The sequence below is a fragment of the Propithecus coquereli genome, unplaced genomic scaffold (genome assembly GCF_000956105.1).
Source record: "Propithecus coquereli isolate 6110/MARCELLA unplaced genomic scaffold, Pcoq_1.0 Scaffold282, whole genome shotgun sequence".
Lineage (NCBI taxonomy): Eukaryota > Metazoa > Chordata > Mammalia > Primates > Indriidae > Propithecus > Propithecus coquereli.
Genome location: NW_012148419.1, coordinates 172,382 through 194,338, shown reverse-complemented (window position 1 = coordinate 194,338; position 21,957 = coordinate 172,382). Strand labels below are relative to the sequence as shown.

The window sequence follows — 21,957 nt, the reverse complement described above, 5'->3', positions numbered from 1 at the left end:
AACTGATCATCTATTATGTGCCAAAAGTGTAGATAGAAATAAATACAATAAAGTTTCCTACTCCAGGGATTTTACTATATTTAGGGAGAAAAATAAAAATCCAACGATCAGGGAAGAGTAGTCACATGGAATGTGGGCAGATCTCAAAGAGGTAGGGCTTGCGTCAAGTTTTGAAGGAGTTTGACAGATCGGGAAGATGAGGGGTAGGGATGGGGCTTTCATTCCTGGTAAAAGCCTCGACATGTGAGAAGGCTCTGGGGTTCAGAAGTGTTTGACAAATGCAAGGAACTGTAAGTCATTTTACATAATTGACATAAAGAATATGTTGTGTGGGGGTCATTGTTAAAGGATTACGGACAGGAAGCTTTGGCCAGATCCAACAAGGAAGGGGCATAATGTGTTAGGCCAGCAGTTCTCAAGCATTTTGGTCTAAGGATCCCTGTACTAAGTACTCCAAAGAACTTTAGGTTATATGGGTTATATATCTATTGATATTTACCACATTAGAATTTAATGCTAAGAAATTTTAAAAATGTTTATTTGTCCATTGGATAATAATAAACTTATTTAATGTTACATTAAGAATATTTTTATTAAAAATAATTTTAAGACAAAAGATAGGTAGGTATTAAATGGTGTTTTGTATATTCTCTGTCCATTGGAACTTGTCACTTTAATTTAGCCAGAACAGATCTATCTCAGTTCCACTTTTATGATTCTCTTGCATGTGAAATCATAGCAAAAGTCTAGTCAGTTGCATAGGGAAAGGAAAACTACCATAGAATTAGGTAAATAGAATCCAGAAGGGAATTATACTAACATGATTTAATCTATTTTCTAATAATCATACCACTAAATTATCATTGAATGGTACTGGATTAGGAAGAAACTCAACATGTATTACAGCAACGGACTTTTTATCACCCTTAGTCTTTTCCAATGATTTAAGCATTATGTTTGTGTTACCAAAAAGTTATTTTTTGTAGTTCAGAGAATCATTTTTGTTGGATGTGTAATTTGGAAGTTTTGTTTACATTATGTCCTTAGGGGTTTTCTTTGTTTTAACAGCATGCAGCTTGACAGAAATACACTACCCAAAAAGGGACTAAGGTATATATTTCTCTCAGCACAATTGCTTCCTCTCTCTGTTGTTATGTAAACTTTGTGTGCTGTCTCTCTTCCTCTTTGTTTGTTTGCAATGTAGCACCTGACATAAAGATGAAATCACTTTTAATCTTGATGTTTTCTCTGGCCTGAAGAGTTGATGAGATAGCCCTCAGGTAGAGATTCTGGTAGAGGTTCAGATTGTGACTCAAATTAAATAAATTACAAAATGAATACCGCTATTTTGAAGAAATGAGGCTTCTTAAAAAACTTGTCCCAGGCATTGCTTTTTTGGGAGAGCAAATTTTGGGAGAATGCAGAACTCACTTTTACGAATTAAAATAAAATTATTAATAACTTCCCTAACTTTTGCATCTTGGAGGCATGTGCTTGCAAAACCTCAGAACCCTTATAGCCTACAGATGTATCCACTTAATGTTGAAAGGTTGAAGGATGGTTTCATTTGAATCAAAGAAAACATATTTTCATCAGCATAGGATAAATATTGTAATTAAGGTATGATTTTTATAGAATCCTTTTGATTTAAAACAAACAGTTTTAATTTCTATTTTTCAGGGGTACTGGTATCTATCAGATCAATTTAAATCTGAATTAATCTAATATCATTTAATCTCAAAATAATTATTCATTTCATAATAAAAATAAAACAAAAATTTAATTTATGGCCATCTTTTACTGCACACTTTTATCTGAGGAAGGGATATAGTATGAAATACTATTAGAGGCATAACATTATATGAATATTATAAGTTGGCTGCTCTTTAGTGCTAACCATTTACTTACTCAGTGAAACAGGGAGTAATGGGCAAACTAGATCTCTCCCCATTATTCTTTTTCTCTCTGATTTATTAGCAAAAGCAAACAGCAAGTATTCCATTTCAATGTTTTGTTCCATAAATTTATTTTCAAATAAAGTGAGTACATCTCTCCCTTATTTTTTTTTAATCCAGACATGATGTCAAGTGGCATTTTAACCAAAGAATGGTCTTTCATTGAAAAAAAAAATGACTTGTGTTCCATTTCCTATGCCTTTCTGTGAACATCACTCTACTTCCATGGCTCTGGCCTACCCTATCCACCATTGTAGTCTGTGTTTTCACACTCTCTACATGCTTCCAAGTACTGTGCTTTTGAGTCCTTCTCAATTAACTTGGCTGTTTGCTCATTGCTTATGATTTTCAACTTCATATCTCACAGAAGCATAATTTTATTCTCAAATTCCTTTATTTTTTTCCCTATGAGATTCAAACAGATGGTGTAAGATCATCTGGAAGAACTGAGTAATTATAATTAGATTCAATCTGTTTAAGATTGTTGTTCATTCTGAATAGGAAACTCCTCTCAATTGTTTTCCTGTCCTGGTATTGCCTTGCCCTTGTAGATGTGCCTAAGTGTCTTAGCTGTGCTGTTTTGCAGATATACCCCATCATCCCGGCAGGCCAACCAAGAAGAAGGCAAAGAGTGGTTGCGTTCTCATTCTACTGGAGGCCTACAGGATACTGGCAACCAGTCACCTCTGGTCTCCCCATCTGCAATGTCATCTTCTGCAACAGGAAAATACCACTTTTCCAATTTGGGTAAAATATTCTAAAACATTGATTTCATTTTGCTTTTTTCACCATCCATCCTCACAGGAGCCCTGGTATCTATTACAAATTTTTATTTGAAAGGGGGATAAAGATACCTTAACAGTACCTTTTAATTATGTGGTTATTTACTGTTCACAAAGTAATTTCCAAACATTATGCTGTTTATTGCTCATGAGAAATGCTGAACATAGTTATTATTGTGGTTATTTTACAGGCTAGGCTTCAGAGGGTCAGAGAGGTCTTTTGACTTGAAAAATTTTTCACCATTAGTAAGTGGCAGAGGCAGTAATCAACTCCAAAACACTTGACTTCTTCAAGCCCAGAGACCTTTCCATTCTATCTCAGAACCCTCTTAAAAACAGCGAAGCACTCCTTACTTTTTGCATTAAATGTTAAAACATCCTTATAACAAAATTAAATTTTTATAAAAAAAAAGAAATAATTCCTAATTATTTCCTTTTTTTATAAAAATTTAATTTTTATAAAATATGCAATTCCATGACTCCAAGATAACTTCTTTTAACATTGATAAAGTGAAAACTTTAAATGCATAGAAGAATTACTGTTAAAATAGTACTCTGTGGAAATTTTACATAAATACAATGAAAAATAAATTACTATCTTAGCCATTGGGTTACTTTGTGCTTGGCATCATTTATATGAAATATAAAATCATTTGCATAAATGTCGTAGAAAACACAGGAAAGAGTGACAAAATAATGAGAGAAGAGTAAACATGGCCAGTTATCATTTAATAGATCCAATGACTTTAAAAATAGATTTCTCTTCTATAAAGTCACATATAATATAGTCTCATGTTTTTCTCTATTTACTTGAAAGAAAACCTTTCTAATTCACCCACAGAAGGTCCACTTTCTTAAGTAATTTGACTTTTCAACTTTCAGCCCAGGCAGAACTCAAGGCTAGTTCTTTTCTATTATATATATCTCTTCCCACTATACTGATTAGGGCTTTTGGCAATTAAGAACAATTATTTTTGTCACGGTTCCATATGAGCTAATGAATTAATATCAAACCTCAAACTTTTACTGCTAAACCTATACACTGTGAGATATCTTTACCCCATAAAGCCAAAGGATGTATGGCTTTTATTGACTTTGAGTTGCAGTTAAAAAAAAAAAAAGCCTAATACTTTAATTTCAAAAAAACTGAATCAAAAAATGTTTTTGTAGGTGCATCTAAAATGCTCTAAGTTTGCTAAGTATCTCCTATCTCCTATTAATTTTTTTCCATTAACTTCCATTAATTTGGTTAATTGACTCCTTACTCCATATTTTTCCCCACTGTCACTATTCTGATTAAATCCATCTCTGTTATTTTTTGAGAGGAAAAAAAAAAAAAAACCTCACCCGTTACTATATCTGACATTGGTGAAGTTATTTAAATTCAATTTTCTCATCTGTTGAATGGATACATAATACCCAGGTCATGTTGTAAGGAATGACTGATAAGATGTGTACAAAGATGGAGGAGTGTGTAAGATTTGATAGATTATATGCCAAATCATCACTTTTATTGGAAATCGTGTCTTACACTATCAGAGAACACCAGTCATCAGATATGCCTGAGCTTTGTCTGCATTTAACTGGATGTAATTCACAGGACTGTAACCACACAATTTTATGTCAAGGAGATTCACAGCTTGGATTTTTGAAAGTCTAGTGCAGAACTATGACATTTGAATCAAGGATTCATTTACCAAGAATGTCAAATATTTGCACACAGATAAATGTATTCCAAGGTTTGTGTAAATTAAAGTTAACATGGCAACTGAAGCCAACATGTCCATGGCCACAATGTGTTAAGAAGAATTGGTATTTAACACACTTGAGAATGGATTTTATTGCATTGTTTTCAAAGAGTTGAAACATAATTAATAAATGAAATGTGAATTATGCTTTTACTAACAAAATGTCTCTGTGGAACTTTAATGTTCTGATAACTTGGATTTGAAAACCACTGATCAAATACATCCTTTATATCTTGTTGCTATAGAAACCAAGATTCTGAAAGGTCAAGTTTACTTTTCTAGGATGTGGATTTTCCCCCTTAGACCATTGTACTTTATACCAGAGATCTCTCAACAGCATCAGACAGGCCTTGACTTTAGTGACACCACCCTCTTGATTCTCATCATACCTTTCTAACTACAATTCTTTCTCCCAGAGTAGCTTATCTTAGCATTGCTCTAAAATATATTTATAAATAAGATCACTTTTGTTTGAGGCATTAGGTGTAAACACTGGGCAATGGAATTCATCTTCCATCTGTTCCTCATATTTATGTCTTTATTAAGATTTTTTCCTTGAGACTTTTTCTCATCCTAAACATACTTTCTGTTCTTATCCATAACTTTAATTCTTACTTTTAAGATCAACATTTCTCTTTTTCTCTGAGATTTTTTGAGCTCTAAATCTAAAATTCCATCAGTGTGCTACACCACATAACCATTTCAAGCCAAAGAATTTTCTTTAGCTTTTTTCTTCTATTTTCCTTATATAGCACATATCACCCTTCTTTCAACTACTGGTGAGAGTATAATTAACAATTTTATTTGAAACTACACCATCCATTCTTTCACATTCTAGTTTTTCAGTAGAGTGAAAACCTGTGATTTTATCTTCCAAGTATCTCCTACATTTATTTCTCTATTCAGTGGCATTGCTTTGCTCCAGCTTCTTAAACTGTAGACAATCAGTAAACTTCAAATTTATCTCACTGCCTCTACACCCATATGTCCCAACATTTGCATCTGTTGGGAGGTATTGCATCTATTCATGTCAACATACTTGCGCTTACTCAGATTTTACAAGCATATCTAGTTTGAAATCAGGCATTCTGAGATCTCTATGTTGTTTTATTTTACAATGGAGATAAATACTAATTTTAAAAACATGAAAATAATTTTAAAGAGTTTTCACTGTACCTCTAGATCACCTGAACTAATGTTTATTGGGCAAGAAAGTGGGTACTGTTAAAATTCAATCATAAAGTGACTTTATTATAAATTTTTCTTAAAATATATGTAAAATGTAACTACGTAACCTGAATATGATTAGCATTATCCTACATTTATCTTTGGACGTCACTTGTTTTCAATTTGTTCATTATCTTTTTTGAATTATCAATACGATGCATGATTATTACTAAAATTCAGGAATTGTAGTATCCATGTTTTCTTTATTCTCTTTTCTACTGTGTACTAATGTGCTAATATGTAAAAGTTTTAGAAATATTACTGTAAAAATCATGTATAGCAAACATTAGAAATTTCAGATCACTATATCATTTTGAGTAGACTACTGTGAGATATTGCCAAAGTAATCTATGGTTTGTGTGCAGTTTCCAGCATGCTAGCTCTTTAGAAACCGTTTCCATTCAAGAAAGAATATCAGGATATAACTTAGGTAAACAAAATAAGTCTTTGGATGAAAATCCATTTACTATTGGTCAAAGTTCTTATGCGGCATTTCATAACTTGGTGGGACTCATTGTCGTGTCTCCATGTGTGATAACAATTGCTCAAATTCATTTTTCACCTTGCTGCAAAGGTTACATGCAGAAGCATTAACATCAACCTGTCACTTCCCAGTTCTATTTATTAGTTGGATCCTTTTGCACACAGTGAGTGTTAAACAGCTTTGTGTAAGAACAGTTTCTATGCTTTTGCTTTCGAGCATCCCTCCACCTTGAATGCCCTTCTATTCCTCTGTATTCACCCTTCAACCTAGTCAGAATGAATCCCTTTTTTCTTTACTCATGGAAGCATAGAATCGCACAGTTGTAGGAGACCCACATCTGGTTCAATCATTCGTCTATTGTATAAATTTTTATGATATCTCTAGCTCTTCTGTAAATCCACCAATGACAAAAACTACTTAGATCTAGAAATAACACTTTTGAAGTTCTTCCTTTAAAAGACAAATAAAATTTTCCTGGACTTTCACCTATTGTTCCTGGCTGCATAACCAGATTCCACAAAATAAGTCAAAATTAGATTCCATATGACAACTCTTCTTATTTAAAACAATATTATAACTTACAAGTTAATGTTCAGCTATAGCTACAAAGATAGGAAGTAACATGAAAGTATTTGAAAACCCAGTCCACATTTCTATTGTTCCTACTTTCCTCAAATCACCACAAATGAATATATAATCTTAATAAAAACAGTTGATTTGTCATACAAATGAAAATTAAGGCAAGGGTCCATAGCCCTCATTCCTTAATAGATTGCCACATCTTCTTCTTTCCTATTTAGAAATTCTTATGTGTCTCCTGGCTTTGAATGGATCTTAGAGGCCATTTATTCTGCCATTTTTTAATTCATGAAGAAACTAAAGGGTAGAGATTGGGATATTTGCCTGAAGCAGAAGGAAAGTGAAACCACCACTAGAAGCTTTTTTACCAATTTGTGCTGTATTACAGAAATTTTGTCTGTATTACATATGTCTTCTATTATATAGCTTCTTTTGATCTATTTTACATATTAACTTTGCTACTTTTTCATTCACTTCCCCTAGTGGCCACACTTGAAATTAAGGACTATGTCTTATTTTTCTTCCTATTCAACTGCAACACCCAAAAAGCAGAATTGTCATAGATATTAACTTAATTGAACATTTTTAATAGTATGGGTATATTTCCAATGGAGATACTATCAAAAGTGTTTATAAATGCAAACTATTCCCTCTAAAATCTGTCCTAATCCTCACTAATATTTTGCCTTGAGTGAGTTAAGTGTTATGTTTAAAAATTGTAGACGCACACTTCACTTGGATATCTCTGCAATCATATTGATAAGAATTATGCAAAACCAAACAGTGATAAAAATGTCTTCTAACCTCTAAGATGTACACATTAAAATGATGCACTTGTAAATGTGTTGAATACTTCATTCATTAAGAGAAGAGTCAATTGATAATCTGAAACTAGAATAGGGTTATTTACCACAATCCAGGTGCCTTAAACATAAACATTCAAGTCTTGAATGTTTTACAGTGTACTGGCTGTTGTGAGATCTAAAACTGAACTGAGACTAATGGTTGCTGCTGGCTGAAGGCATGTATCTGAAAGGCACAGTCTCTCTCTCTCTCTCTTTCTTCTTTTCTTCTTTGTTCCTTATTTCCATCATTTTGTCTTTGCTTTCAATGGATTATACACTTTGAAAATCCATAGTGTCTTCCTTTTTCATTATATTTCTCATATGTACACATAGTTGTGATTCTTAATCCTCTGTTTCCTTTTACTCCAGTCCATAACTAGCTATATCAGAGGGTTGTTCTGTGTCTTTATTCAGTTAATATCTGCAAAATACCAAGCATAGTGCATTGCAAATAGGAGACACTTTCCTTCAGTTACCTCAGGGTATGCCATTTCTGTTTTACATTATTTTGAGAGTCAGTAATTGTATTAGGAAGAAGTGTAGTGCCTGTATCAAAGAAAAAAACAGCAAATTTTGGAGTGATATTAGACCAATTGTAAGCCAATGACAGACATTCCTCAAGGTTTAGAAAGTACTGAGAAGTTCCCTTAATATCATCAGAGGTTCCTGCCTGCTTCCCCATATACCAATAACAAACTTGCTTTTCTTAAACTTGAGAATTTATGATAAATATATTTCTCAATTTTCTGCTTTGTTTTTGTTCCAAATTTCAAAACTGGATTGTTTTCCAATGCAATTGTACATTCAATCAACCAAATATTTCTTTAAATTGATAATTACCAGTTAGCCTAAAAGTTCAATGCCATTAGAACTATTTGGTGACAGGCAAAAGGTGAATAAATTCTTATTTCAAAATACAGCCTTGAGATACTTTTTTTTAAATATAACATGTTTGTGACATTTGACAGTCTCACTGCGGTGTTCCTGTCTTAGACACAGTAGAACATAGTTTTATGCAATTAACCTTATGATAGGTTGCAGATATCATGTATATTACATTTCATTTAAAGAAAAAAGTTTATTTTACTCTTCCTCTTTACAACCTAACTCTGATAATCATGGTGGTCCCAACTATGAACTTATATGAATTAAGAACTCAAAATGACCGAAAGTCTTTGCCTGGAAGCATCTAAAGGGTCTTCTTGAGAAATTCAGTTTCTTTTTTTGTATTTTATTCTCTTTTTCATTTTGTTTTTCCCATTAAAGTGATGATTATTCTTTAAAAAGAAACCTATGAACTCTAGAAAGACAATCTCTTCCTCATAACAGATAGAAGAAAATACCATTGTATTATATTTTTAGCAAAAACAGTAGAGGTGACTTGCTTTTGTTTAGTGTTGCTTTCAAAATTGACGTAATTCTTGCCAGAGGGAAAGAGGGACTCCACAGTGGCTGTTATTGAACATATCAGAGGTAGACTCTTGGTCTACCTTGAATAAGGACACCCTATAAATTCATGTTTCTGTAAGAATTGGGATCACATTCTCACTTTCTATCAACCTGCTATTTTTATCACTCAAGTCCCAGAGTAATAGGCTGTGTGTGCTTTGTTTTTCAGTGAGTCCAACAAATCTGTCTCAATTTAACCTTCCTGGGCCCAGCATGATGCGCTCAAACAGCATCCCAGCCCAAGACTCTTCCTTCGATCTCTACGATGATGCTCAGCTTTGTGGGAGTGCCACTTCTCTGGAGGAAAGGCCACGTGCCATCAGTCATTCAGGCTCATTCAGAGACAGCATGGAAGAAGGTAAGTGTGGGGTGGCAGGGGGGAGGGTGGTGATAAAGCTGAAGTCACTTTATTTAACTCTGAGAGAACATTGCATCACTTACATCATAAGGATTGCTGAAGAGGAAACAAATAAGTGTAATTCTCATTTAGGAATCTTGAAGCATAAAAAGGTTGTATTCTTTATCAACCTCTGTTTCTTTATGCACTTGGAAATATGCTAAAATTCGTTAGATCAGTACTTGGCTATAAAACAGTTTAGGATAAATTCGATGTTCTCATACAAAAATATACATAATTTTAGAAACTATTACCCAGATGCATCACATATCAGAAAAAATGTTTTGTTTGACCCTCAGTTAAAGAGCCATAAATATATACAAACCAGAAAAATTATCTTATGAAAACTATCACGTGCTGCTGACTTTTATTCTAAGAAACTCCCTCTGGTGTTTGTTTCTTATCTCATCATTTTAGAATTCATGCTATACCTAATTTTTGCTTTATGAATCATTTTTCTTAGCAATACTGGCAATAAAATTCTCACCTGATCTGATAAATATCTTTATAGTTGTATAATTCTATATGAATACTTTAAATAAATGTGTTAAAAACTCTGGAAGCTTAATTGATGATCAAAGGTATATATTTTTCCAAACTATATAACCTCAAATGTCAAATTTGCTAATAATAACTTGAGAGATTTTTCTATTTTCTTCAATGAATGCTGTTTTCTTAAAGTAGCCATAAAGGAAACTTGTGTAATACATAGTATAACCCATGTCAGCTAAGAATAAAATAAAACTAAACATAAAAATTTAAACTGATTAGAATAAAACCAAACATAAAATCTTCCATACTGTCCTACTCCTTAATAACTACATATAAAAGAAAGGACTCAAAATCTTGAAATAAACCAGGGCTTAAGCCTCTAGACATTCATTTATTTATGGTATGAACTTGGACAAGTTTCTTAGCTTTAACAGCCCTTGGTTCTGCATCTATAATTTTACAGGTTTGTCACAATGATAAAAATGAGAGTATTGTTCTATTCCTGTCTCTTTCCTTCCCACCTTCTTAGTTAAAGTATCATCTGACTAAAAGTCTAGATGACTATGAAAATTGAATTATGTTTTTTAGGTCATCACAGTACATTTAATATGCTGGTACTAAATCAGTAGATCACAGTTGTCACTACCTTTTGTGATATTAGCCAAAACAGTCAGTTCACTGTGGCAGGTAGTGCATTATACACTGTTGAGTCCACTGATGGTTGCAGTGCAGGTGGACAATATATAACTAATCTGAAGTATGAAGTAATTGATTTTCTGAAACAGCCTTTTATAATACTTTAGAGATAACAGCAGTGAAAGTGGGCATCCTTGTCTTGTTCCAGATATTAGAGGAAAGGCTTTCAGTTTTTCCCCATTCAGTATGGTATTAGCTGTGGGTCTGTATCAGGTTGAGGTAAGTTCTTTCTACACCCAGTTTTTTGAGAGTTTTTATCATGAAGGATGTTGAATTTTATTGAATGCTTTTTTTAGCATCAATTGATATGATCATATGGATTTTGTCCTTTGTTCTGTTGATAAGATGTATCACATTGATTGATTTGTGTATATTGAACCATACGTGCATCTCTGGGATGAATCCCACTTGATCCCGATGAACAATCTGTTTAACATGTTTTTGAATTTGGTTTGCTAATGTTTTCTTGAGATTTTTTTTTGCATCTATGTTCATCAGAGATATTGGCCTGTAGTTTTCTTTTTTTGTTGTGTCTTTGTGTGGTTTTGGTATCAGGGTGATACAGGCCTTGTAGAGTGAGTTTGGGAGTATTCCTTCCTCCTCAAATGTCATGTGTTCTCACTCATATATGGGAGCTAAATATTAAAAACAATTGGTCTCATGGAGACAGAGAGTAGAATGATGATTACCAGAGTCTCAGAAGGGTAGTGAGGAGGGAGAATGAAGTGGGGATGGTTAATAGGTACAAAAATATAGTTAGATAAAATGAACAATATTTGATAGTACAAAGTTATTATAATGAACAGTAAGTCGGGGTATACTTTATTTTTTTTATTTTTTTATTTATTTATTTTTTTGTTGAGATAGAGTCTCACTGTGTTGCCCGGGCTAGAGTGCCGTGGCGTCAGCCTAGCTCACAGCAACCTCAAACTCCTGGGCTCAAGCTATCCTCCTGCCTCAGCCTCCCGAGTAGCTGGGATTACAGGCATGCGCCACCATGCCCGGCTAATTTTTTCTATATATTTTTAGTTGTCCAATTAATTTCTTTCTATTTTTAGTAGAGACAGGGTCTCACTGTTGCTCAGGCTGGTTTCGAACTCCTGAGCTCAAACAATCCGCCCGCCTTGGCCTCCCAGAGAGCTAGGAGTACAGGCGTGAGCCACCGCACCCAGCCCAGGGTATACTTTAAAATAACTAAAAGAGGGGAATTGGAATGTTCCCAACCCAAAGAAATAATAAATGCCTGAGGTGATGGATACCCCCTGATTTGATTAATTCACATTATATGCCTATATCAAAGCATCATATGTGCCCTATAAAGATATACAAGTATTATATGCCCATTATAATTAAAAATGAAAAATAAAAAGGTAAAAAAATAAATGATTTATTAAGCATACAGGCAACTTTCTAGAGTGTAGCATTTACAAGTAGAATGATGTTTAAATGCTGGGCAATTCTGGCCTTCTGTGTATGAGGATTAAATAATTTGAATTTCTGAAAGTCAGCCTGAGTGGACAAGATGGCTTTTTGATGTTCATGCATTGAATACTGAATTGTTATAATTCTTAAATTGTGATCTAGAATCAGGACATTATTGAGCTAGGTTGAAGGGATGTTATTGACATCCTGCCCAATGCTCACACTGACATATGAAGAGACAGAGCCATGTGCTATAAGATCATAGTCCTATAAATAGTAAGTAGCATCAAAAGAACAAAAATTAGATCACCTGATTCATTCTCAACCTTTCTTCTGGTACACCAGGCTAACACTTTAGTTCATAAAAATGTTATTCAAGGTAGAAAGATTTTTTTTAATAACTTACTGAAAGAACAACATTTTGTACAACTCAGAGTGGTAGTATTTGCCCAAGTGAGAAATCGAGGGGAGGGGGTTTCCTCATTGCTCTTTTGAAATCTATACACTCAGTTGTTTTTGTTTTTGTTTTTGTTTTTTATTTCAGCATATTATGGGGGTACAGATGTTCAGGTTACGTATGTTGCCCTTGCCCCCCCCCCAAGTCCGAGTTTCAAATATGTCCATCCTTCGGGTGGTGCACACTGTACTCTTTGTGTATGCAAATACCCATCCCCTCCCCCCTCCCCCCTGCCCAACATCCAATAGATGTTATTCTTATATGTGCATTTATGTGTTGATCAGTTAATACCAATTTGATGATATACACTCAGTTTTAAAGAGGTTCTTGTTATCTCTCAAATTCATCCCCTTGTTTCATCCATGCTGCCATGATCCTAGTGTAGCCTTTCCAGCCCTCTCCAGACTGGGTTATAAGCACCTTCCATATGCTCTTGAAGTACCTACTACATTGGTCTCCATAGTATTTCTATTATGCTATTGTAACTACTTTTTAATTATATCTTTCTATTTCTTTTTGAGCTTCTAGGATTGGGTCTTATTTATTATTGTAGGGCCAGTATCTAGCAAGGGCTTGTCACAGTGCTCATGCTCATCTAACGTTTGTTTAATGGACAATGAGCAGAAATAACTATATTATCCCACAATGAAAAGAGGAGAAACTTTTCTGCAAGTATAATTAAGCACAATTTTATGCACCTTTTGGGTTTAATACATTGGAAGTACAGAAGTATAAAGCAGGCTTTTAAATGTTTAAGACAATATTTTGATATACTTAAATAAAAGACAGTATGCAATTTCCATTTTTAATTTCTGTGAGATACCACTTTGAGATAAGGAGTACTTTTCTATTACTAAAATTGCTAAAGAAACAATAATGTATTATCAATGCATCACAGATAATGTTGAAATAGCAAGTTGAATAAAAATGCTTATTTCTCTGAAAGCATATGGACAAAAATTCTGAAACTGGACCTTTGTTGTATAAAAATGAAATAAAATAAATGAAATATATAACTTTTTTAAAAAGTGTAAAAGTTTATGGCAACTTTAGCTCAAGTTTCCATAATTTTCTATGTATTTAATATTGGAGTTTTTTATAGCTTTCAATATGTGCAAAATAAGCTGGTAGGGCCCATGTTTGTCAGTTTGTCTCCATAACTTTGTGAACGAGGTACTTTAGGGAATATGTATGGGGCTTTTTCATGTCTCAACATCTTGATATATGAAAAATTACAGCTGTCTTTTTCTCAGAATCTTATAGTTAGATGTTGTTATTTTATTCCCAAACCACCTGTTCTTTACTTTTTCAGTAGAGGCCCGGAGTTTATGAGTAGACATTATTATTTTAACGCTATCGTTCTTCACGTTTTCTCCAGTTCACGGCTCTTCGTTGTCATTGGTCTCCAGCACTTCTTCTCTTTATTCCACGGTAAGTATTGGCTGTTAAGAAAAGGCTTCTAGTTTGGCCATGCACCCAGATGATTAACGAGATCATTTTACTGTTAATAGATCACGTACATCTGTGACATTTACACAAAAGTTGTGCAGTGAAACGAGGGCATAATCTAAGCTACTGCAAACCCAATGAGCTGGAAGGTGCTCTACCAGCCATGCTGAATCCCACTTATACGTGCTTCCACTTGATTTTTACGTATTCATTGTAATCAATAAATGGATATAAAATTGAATTTCATAAAATCTATTGGGGTATGCCTTGGAGTCCCTGAAACCGTATATTATGCTTTACCATATTTTCATAATATTGACTAGTTTTCCTTCTTTGTTTTCCTGAACCAAGGCTGTTAATTATTCTGATATTTTTCCTCTTTATTTTTTATTTTTTAAATTCATTTTCTCAGAAGATTATGCCAAAAACTAAAGGCCTAGAAGAACTAGATAGAGATTTTTAAAAATACATCTTTTGATATACAGTGTGATTTTAAAAACGTTATTTCTTAAGAATGCCAGTGTTTCAACTTCTTTTGCCAATGTGTGAAATTATAGTTTATTTTTGACAAGAGGAATTTTTCTGCCCACTGAATATAATTTCATCTTTTTTTAAAACGGTAGCCTACAAGAAGTTATGTTTTATGGGAGGGCACCTTTATGCCTAGGTGACAGTGAGGTATATGCTAAATTTCAGTAAGCTTTGAGTGTTATGAATAATCCTTAATTTTGTATTGAAAGGTTCATGAGAAGGTCACAGCTTTGGCTGTCACTGATCCATTAAGCATTAGGGGCAATACTAATTTTTTCACTCGTTTTCATTAGATTCAAATGTCATAGCCTTCTATATATAAGTTAACCTTACATATTTACTGCTTTAGACATTCACTCTAGATCAGACTGTCATTAGCAGAAACAATATTTTTCTTATTTCTCCTTTTAATGATTAAATTTATCAGTAGGTTCTATAAATTAAGAAATCGCTATTAATGTTCACATAAATAAGTATGCTCTTATAGGCTAATGGATAAAGTTATAAATATAAAAATACTGGAAAAAAACACAAAAGAAATGTGTTGAGACTTAGTGTTCCTCCTATTGGGTCAATGCTGCTACTAGTTGGGGAGTTGTATTCTGACTTAAACCATTGCAATTTAAATCTCTAAAGATTGAAGCATCATTATAATCATATTTTAAATATAAGCAACAGCAATATTTGGATAAAACTACTTTTGTGAAGCCTTGGAAAGACTAAAGAATAAAAAGAAAAAAATACAGTTTGAAGTATAACCACTGTGATTACCAACATTTTTTAAAAGGTAGAAAATATATAGGAAAGACAAAATTCAAGTTAAAAGAGATGCTTATGCATAAAGTACATACTGATGGTTATGTTGCTTTGTTTTATTTCATGTTTTCTGGAGGTAAAGAGATAGAAAGCAGTTCAGGTATTTTTGCATCAGTTAACCTGCAACCCCATCCTCAAAGTAGAGATAGGAGATAAGAAATTGATGTTCAGCTTTGACTATTCTCCAGCTATTCACAGGACGAGGGAAGTTCCCACATGTAATGGTGCACATAACTCATTTTGTGGCATTTTGCAGCCCAGCATGAAGAAGAAAAACAGAGCTAGGAATTTTCTGCAACTGAAGTCAAATATACCCTGCAAGTTCCTATGGCAGCCCTCATTTCCATAGCTGTATAGCAAAGATAATTGCCAGCCACTTTCATCACCACCTTAACACTGGGCCTTTTAGTGTTTTACTGACTTACAATAAACTTAGGGAATAATTATCAGGGAAAGGAAAAGGAAATAGAAACTAATAATGTTGATTTTCTGTGGTTATCAGCAGAGGTCAATTTCCCCCCCATCTTTATATTTCATTCTTTATGATAAGTAAATCAAAGAAAAATTCTGACTCCTAAAGCTTGGCTACAGATCTCTATAATTTCATGGAATCCATTTCCTACAGTCTGTATAAAAATGATCCAATGTTTTAACTTTTTATGCACCCATCTTTTTTAGCATCTAATTTTATAACTATTTTGTTTTTATTACTATGGTTTAGATCTTAGGGTCTGATACTTCTATCTTTTTCTTTTACGACGTATTATATATCTATGGATCAACTTACCTATATTTTTTAAATACTTTATGTTTCATATATAAAGAGGTATTTATTTTAAAGTATCCTGTTTTTACTATTTTAATAACTATATATTTCACTCTAATGTTAGATCATAAAGACATTTTAAATACATATAATTATTTTATTCATTTATACTTGTGGAATTAATTGAAATTAGTTTTTATAATTAAATTCTATCTCCTTTTATTTTTTACAGGCTGAAGAAAAGGCTCATTCAGAGGTAAAAATCTTGCAACATTTTAATATTGAACTGGTTTACATTTATGATGAAATTAATGTTGTTACCACTAGAGGGCTATGTGATACAATAGCAGAACTCTACAGGACTACTGAAGAAAGGCAGCTAGTTGATAAATGGCCTTTGATATTGCCTCTTAAAATCAAAGGAAGTTTTTACAGGAAGCTCTCCTCTCACATTTTAGATTGAACCTTGGCTCAACACCTAATAAGTTGTCTCCGGTAGTAAGTACTCATTACAGCATTGATGAATGAATGAAGACCTGTGGTCTATTTTATTAGTCTTTTCCCCACTACCGGTGAAACCATCTGCATAGGACTAACGGAACCATTAAATCTTAGGCATCAAGCCTCCACAACACAAGATACCAGCATCCCAGACCATCTATTTTGTGCCATGACCTTGCTGCTTCTAATCACTATTTTATGTCAGTGTAGTCTATTGTTCTAATCACACACATTTCACAAATACATACTTTATTGCAATCATGCAAATCAAACTGCAACCTGGAGAAATATTCTTTTTCTTTCCCTTTGTAAAAGATTTGTCCTGACCAAAGAGAGAAGGAGGATTTTAATTATGACTTTGTTCAAAGTGAGGTAATGACTATTTAATTGGTTTACACTGAGGCAGTCGGACCACAGAGAAAATAAATGCCTTGGCAACAGCTTTTGCAAAGGAGCTTCTTTCCTGTGAATCTTATTTTATTAACTATTTCAAGTAAAATTTGTGCTATGTTTAAAAATATTGATTATACCAATTTATAATTGCTGGACCAAAGTGTGAATATGATTTTTTAAAACTTAAACTATTTTATTTACATCACATGCACATGGCAAAACTTCTAACATTGGTCTAAATATAACTACTGAAGTACAGAAATGCTACATTTATTTGCATGGTTAGTAGTTATCCAACTTTCCTTTTATCATTTATGCCCTATAATGGGTCACGGTTTTTGAACAAAACTTAAATCACTTTACAGTTTCCTAGATTGTATTTTAAAGGACTTGGAGTCATGTAACAGAGACTATTAATTTGAGAAAAGTTCTTTGAGTTTGTATTAGTTTAATAATAAAATAGATTCTTTGCTTTCTGAAATTATTCATGTTCATCATCATATAAATGTAACTCAAATGTTATTTTGGACTGAGTTGTTTATCCTTTTAAAAAAGAGGAATGAAATGAAATCACAATTGGTGAAATTTACATAAATGTCTACTATCTCTGCTTCTAGCTTAGTTTTCTTTTTTTTTTTTAGAGTCTCTCAATATTGACCACCAATTCTTTTCCACAATATCTAATGTACAGAGAAAAAAAAAAACAGTTCATAAACTATGTCAAGAATGCTCTTTCAAACTGAGACAGCATTCTAACAGTTCAACTACAACAACAGAAGACTTGTTTTTGAAGAAATGAGAAGCTTCATAGTAGAATGTTTGGCATCTAAGTAACTAAAATCCCTTGGGATCAGAAATATACTCGTAGTACCTAGTCTCAAATCATTAAAAATGTGCTATCCTCATTAATCACTGTTTACATTTCATGACAACATGAGACATGCAGATTAAACTACAGAAAGTGCTCCAATTAGAATTTTAAGCATGATATGATATACCTTCACCTTTTTCTGTTTCAGTTTTATTGGAGTATGAATGTAACTGAAAAGAAAGACATTTTAGAATATTCATTATGTTGGTTTATCTAGTTAGTTGCATACTATTATTGGTGTTTTCTCTTATTTTTAAACTATAGATAATCCATAAAGAATTTTTACTCTGGGCTAATGATAACTCATTGCATAAATGGCAGTGTAATACACTTTTGGGAAGGCTTCTCTCTCAGTTATATAACTTTAGCCAATAAAATTTTCAAATATAGACTCATTAAATGTTGAATTAAACCCAAGTTTCAGTGACTATAGGATATTCTATAGCTTCTGTGGAGTTGCTAAACATAGAAAATTAAAATGTACACAGAAAAAATTCCTGAGATTTTCAGAAAAGTAACATAGAATACACCTTTCGCTAAAAAAAGACCAATAAAATATATATATTTGTATTTAATTTTTGCAAAAAAAATATTTTTCTACTTCAATTTTATTACTACAATTTTCTAGAGGAAAGATAATCAATATAGAAAGTAAAGTGCCTCTTGAATCATGCAGGGATGGCAAATGGAACAAGTAAGCATCCTTTGATTTGTGGATTTGAGTATGAGCTTTGAAGCTAGACACTCACCCCTCTTTGTATGAGTAACATTTGATTACTGTGTAGCCAGTGTTCATATCTCTTTTCTTTTCAGAAATTGGTGCTAATACGGTGGGGATAGAATGAGCTAAATATAATATTTGCTTTCTTGGATTAAATTCTTGATTTTAAGTAAAAATCTACTAGCCTATTGAATTGATTTTTTTTTTTTAATTGCATTCAGCAAATCCATAAACTACGGAGAGAACTGGTTGCATCACAGGAAAAAGTTGCTACCCTAACATCTCAACTTTCAGCAAATGTAAGTCACTTTTGATTTCTTAAATATATTACAAGATATCTTGATATGGTAAAATGGAATAATTTTAGTAACAAACTTTCAATGTCTGAAGTAATCCTGACTTAAGTCACTGAATAATGGAACTCATAAAAAGTTAAACTTTCTGCACACTGAGTAATAAAATGTAAACCCAGATTGTTGAGGGATCACAATGGGATTAAAATGACTTCTTACTTCTTATAAGATTTGAAACAATAGTGACAGCTATAAGGGTTGCTTCTTTTCTTGTCTGTTGTTTTTATCAGTTGTGATGCATAAGTCTCTCTCAAGCCACAACATAAGAGAGAGTTTTAGTGTTTGACTTTGGAAGATAAAATATTCATCTGCCCTGCTTCCTTCAGCTCAATTTATTGAACATTTAATTAAGTATCCAATTAATTCTAAAAGATGAACTTAGGTGTAAATATGAATAGCTTAGCTGCATTGTAGATGAGATAGTTATCTTAAAAAAAAAAAACCTTGGCAGCCTTCTCATAACAGTTTAAAAGATACACTTTAACTGGTGCCAAAGTGGCCCAGGATGGCAAAAATGATGACAATGAAGACCATCAATTAAATTAACATTTATTGAATATCTTCCAATGTGCCAGCGAGTACACAGAGTAGATGCAGAATAATAAAAGAGAACATGTGGCATCGTGCCCAGTCCTAAGGAGCAATAGTGTTAGAAGCAACAGTGAGGGGTAAGGAAACACCTGCTATTTCGCCATATGCCCTGCCTCTCTCACTCAACATTAGTCTGCTCAATTCTGCTGTGTAGCTTTCGGCTTGCTCCCTGCCTCACCACCCCTCCTCTCATTAAATAAGAGACAATTTAAGAACAAAAATCCTTGCACAATTTAAGTTCCACAGGATAGAAGTCATTTCACTCACAGTGTATACATTTTAGCATTGTATTTGAATTGATTTTATTTTTTCAAATGTGGGAGAATCAAATTAATTTTAGATTGACACTATTTCTTATGATGTTGTTAGGGGATTTTTAAAACTAATAGCAAGTTTTGGAGAATTGTTCAGGCAATACTGGAAAATAACAGTATTATTTAAGCTTATTGTAATTATTAAAGAGACAATTCAGAGGCAAGTGTAAATTTTATAATATAGGCTAAGAACTTAATATGTCTAGGTTCCTGAATTTTTACCCAGAGGACATAGAACACTGCAAATGCTGGAAAACCCTGGGCTATTGAGAAGGCTCAACGACAGACCCTGTGCATTAGATTGTCAAGATGCTTGCATATGTCTTCAGTGGTTGCTCAGGGTTTTACTTTATTTTGTAAATATCTCTTGGTTGGCCTCATCATATAATTCAGATATTAGAATAATAAGTGACTGCTAAATATAATGGAAGATGGGCTGATTAACAGTAATTTTTAAAAAACTATTTCCATTTAAAAAGTAATATGTACTCATTGTAATGAAAAAAGAAAAAATAAAACTAAAAAAGCATTTCATAAGAAATGTATGCTCATTCATTTGTTTTTCTGGGGCTCCCATTTCCACTCATGGTTATTGGTTTCTTGTGAATCTTTTCAACATTTTTCTATTATATACCCATATGTATATATGTGTATTTGTGTGTGTATGTGTGTATATATGTCTATACACACACACACACACACACACACACACACACAAATACACCCTTGCAAAGGCTTACACACACACAAGGGGAACCAAATTCTAATACAGGGGAATAGTTGTGGATGTCAACTGTGTGCTACTGTTTAGAAATGGAGCCAAGATTTTAGAAGGTGCCAGCCCTTGGCTACCTACCCCTTTTGCTCTAATCATGCATGTAACACTGTTTTCACTGGTATGTTTTCATGACCTTGGGGTACACATTCTCAGCTGAGTGTTGGTATAACCAAAAAAAAGTATGACAATTGATTCTTGTGGTTAAGAAAGAATTTACTCTTTTTATGTAAAAAGCACAGATATACATATAGTACATAAATGGATATCCAGCTTATCTGTGGCATTCAAATACCATGAGGGAACGGGGCAATTAGAAAAAAAATGTATAATGTTTCCCTAGGTGGGAAATGATAAAAATAAAAATAAGCAACACAGAATTAGAGGAAGCAGTAACAAATAGATGATTTTGTGCTAGTCTTTGTGCTAGTTTAAAAAGTGCTAGTCTTGGAGAAAGTGCCCAAGTTTCTCTGGCTTCCCCCACCCCCAAGCTTTATCCCTGTTATCATTAGTAGTAATTTTTGTGCAAAGATGGGAGCTAATATACATCCTATTTTTATGCTCCTTTTTAATTTGTTATATATTTTAGAAATCTTCTCAAATCACCTCAGATCCACACAAAAACCTATACATAGCAGCTTTAGTTTTAATAGCAAAAAATAAAAAACAGAAAACAGCCAAATGTCCCTTAATAGGTCAGTGGATAAACAACTCTGATACATCCACACCATGGAATACTACTCAGCAATACAAGTAAAGGAACTTCACATACACAACAACTTGGAAGGATCTCAAGGCCATTATGCTGAGTGAAAAATGCCAGTTACAAAAGGTCACATTCTATATAGTTCCGTTTATATAACATTTCAGAAATGACAAAATCATAGAGATGGAGAACAGATTGGTGATTGCTAGGGGTTAGAGATCGTGGAAGGAGAGACAGAGTATGACTATGAAGGACCAGCAAGAAGGAGATCTTTAGTTTTGTATCTCGATTGAGATGGTCGTCATTACATGCATACATATAAGTAAATCTATACCTGTGTATCAATATTGAATTCCTGGCTTTGATACTATAATTATATAAGATATGAGCATTGGAAGAAACACAAGGGAACTCTCTATACTCTCTTTGCAACTTCTTGTGAATATATAATTATTTCAGATTAAAAAATAAATCACCTAAATATCTACCACAATTTTTTGAAAAGATGTCTTGATTCTAGTCTCCTAGGAGTTTCAACCTTATTCCACCATTTACTGTTCCTATATTTGGTGGTGATATGGATTGTTAAGGCTTTTTACCATTAGAAAATTTACTTGCTAAAAATATAAAAAATTTT

General features: G+C 33.1%; 1 protein-coding gene across 1 annotated transcript in view; it reads left to right on the top strand.

Annotated features, from left to right (window-relative positions):
* NAV3 (neuron navigator 3) overlaps window positions 1-21,957 on the top strand; it is a 401,664-nt gene that overhangs the window by 299,587 nt on the left and 80,120 nt on the right. Inside the window, exons 17-22 of the mRNA XM_012648357.1 lie at window positions 1,069-1,110; window positions 2,542-2,702; window positions 9,239-9,427; window positions 13,912-13,964; window positions 16,328-16,351; window positions 18,803-18,880. Coding sequence (XP_012503811.1) covers window positions 1,069-1,110; window positions 2,542-2,702; window positions 9,239-9,427; window positions 13,912-13,964; window positions 16,328-16,351; window positions 18,803-18,880 — 547 coding nt within the window. The remainder of the gene's footprint in view (window positions 1-1,068; window positions 1,111-2,541; window positions 2,703-9,238; window positions 9,428-13,911; window positions 13,965-16,327; window positions 16,352-18,802; window positions 18,881-21,957) is intronic.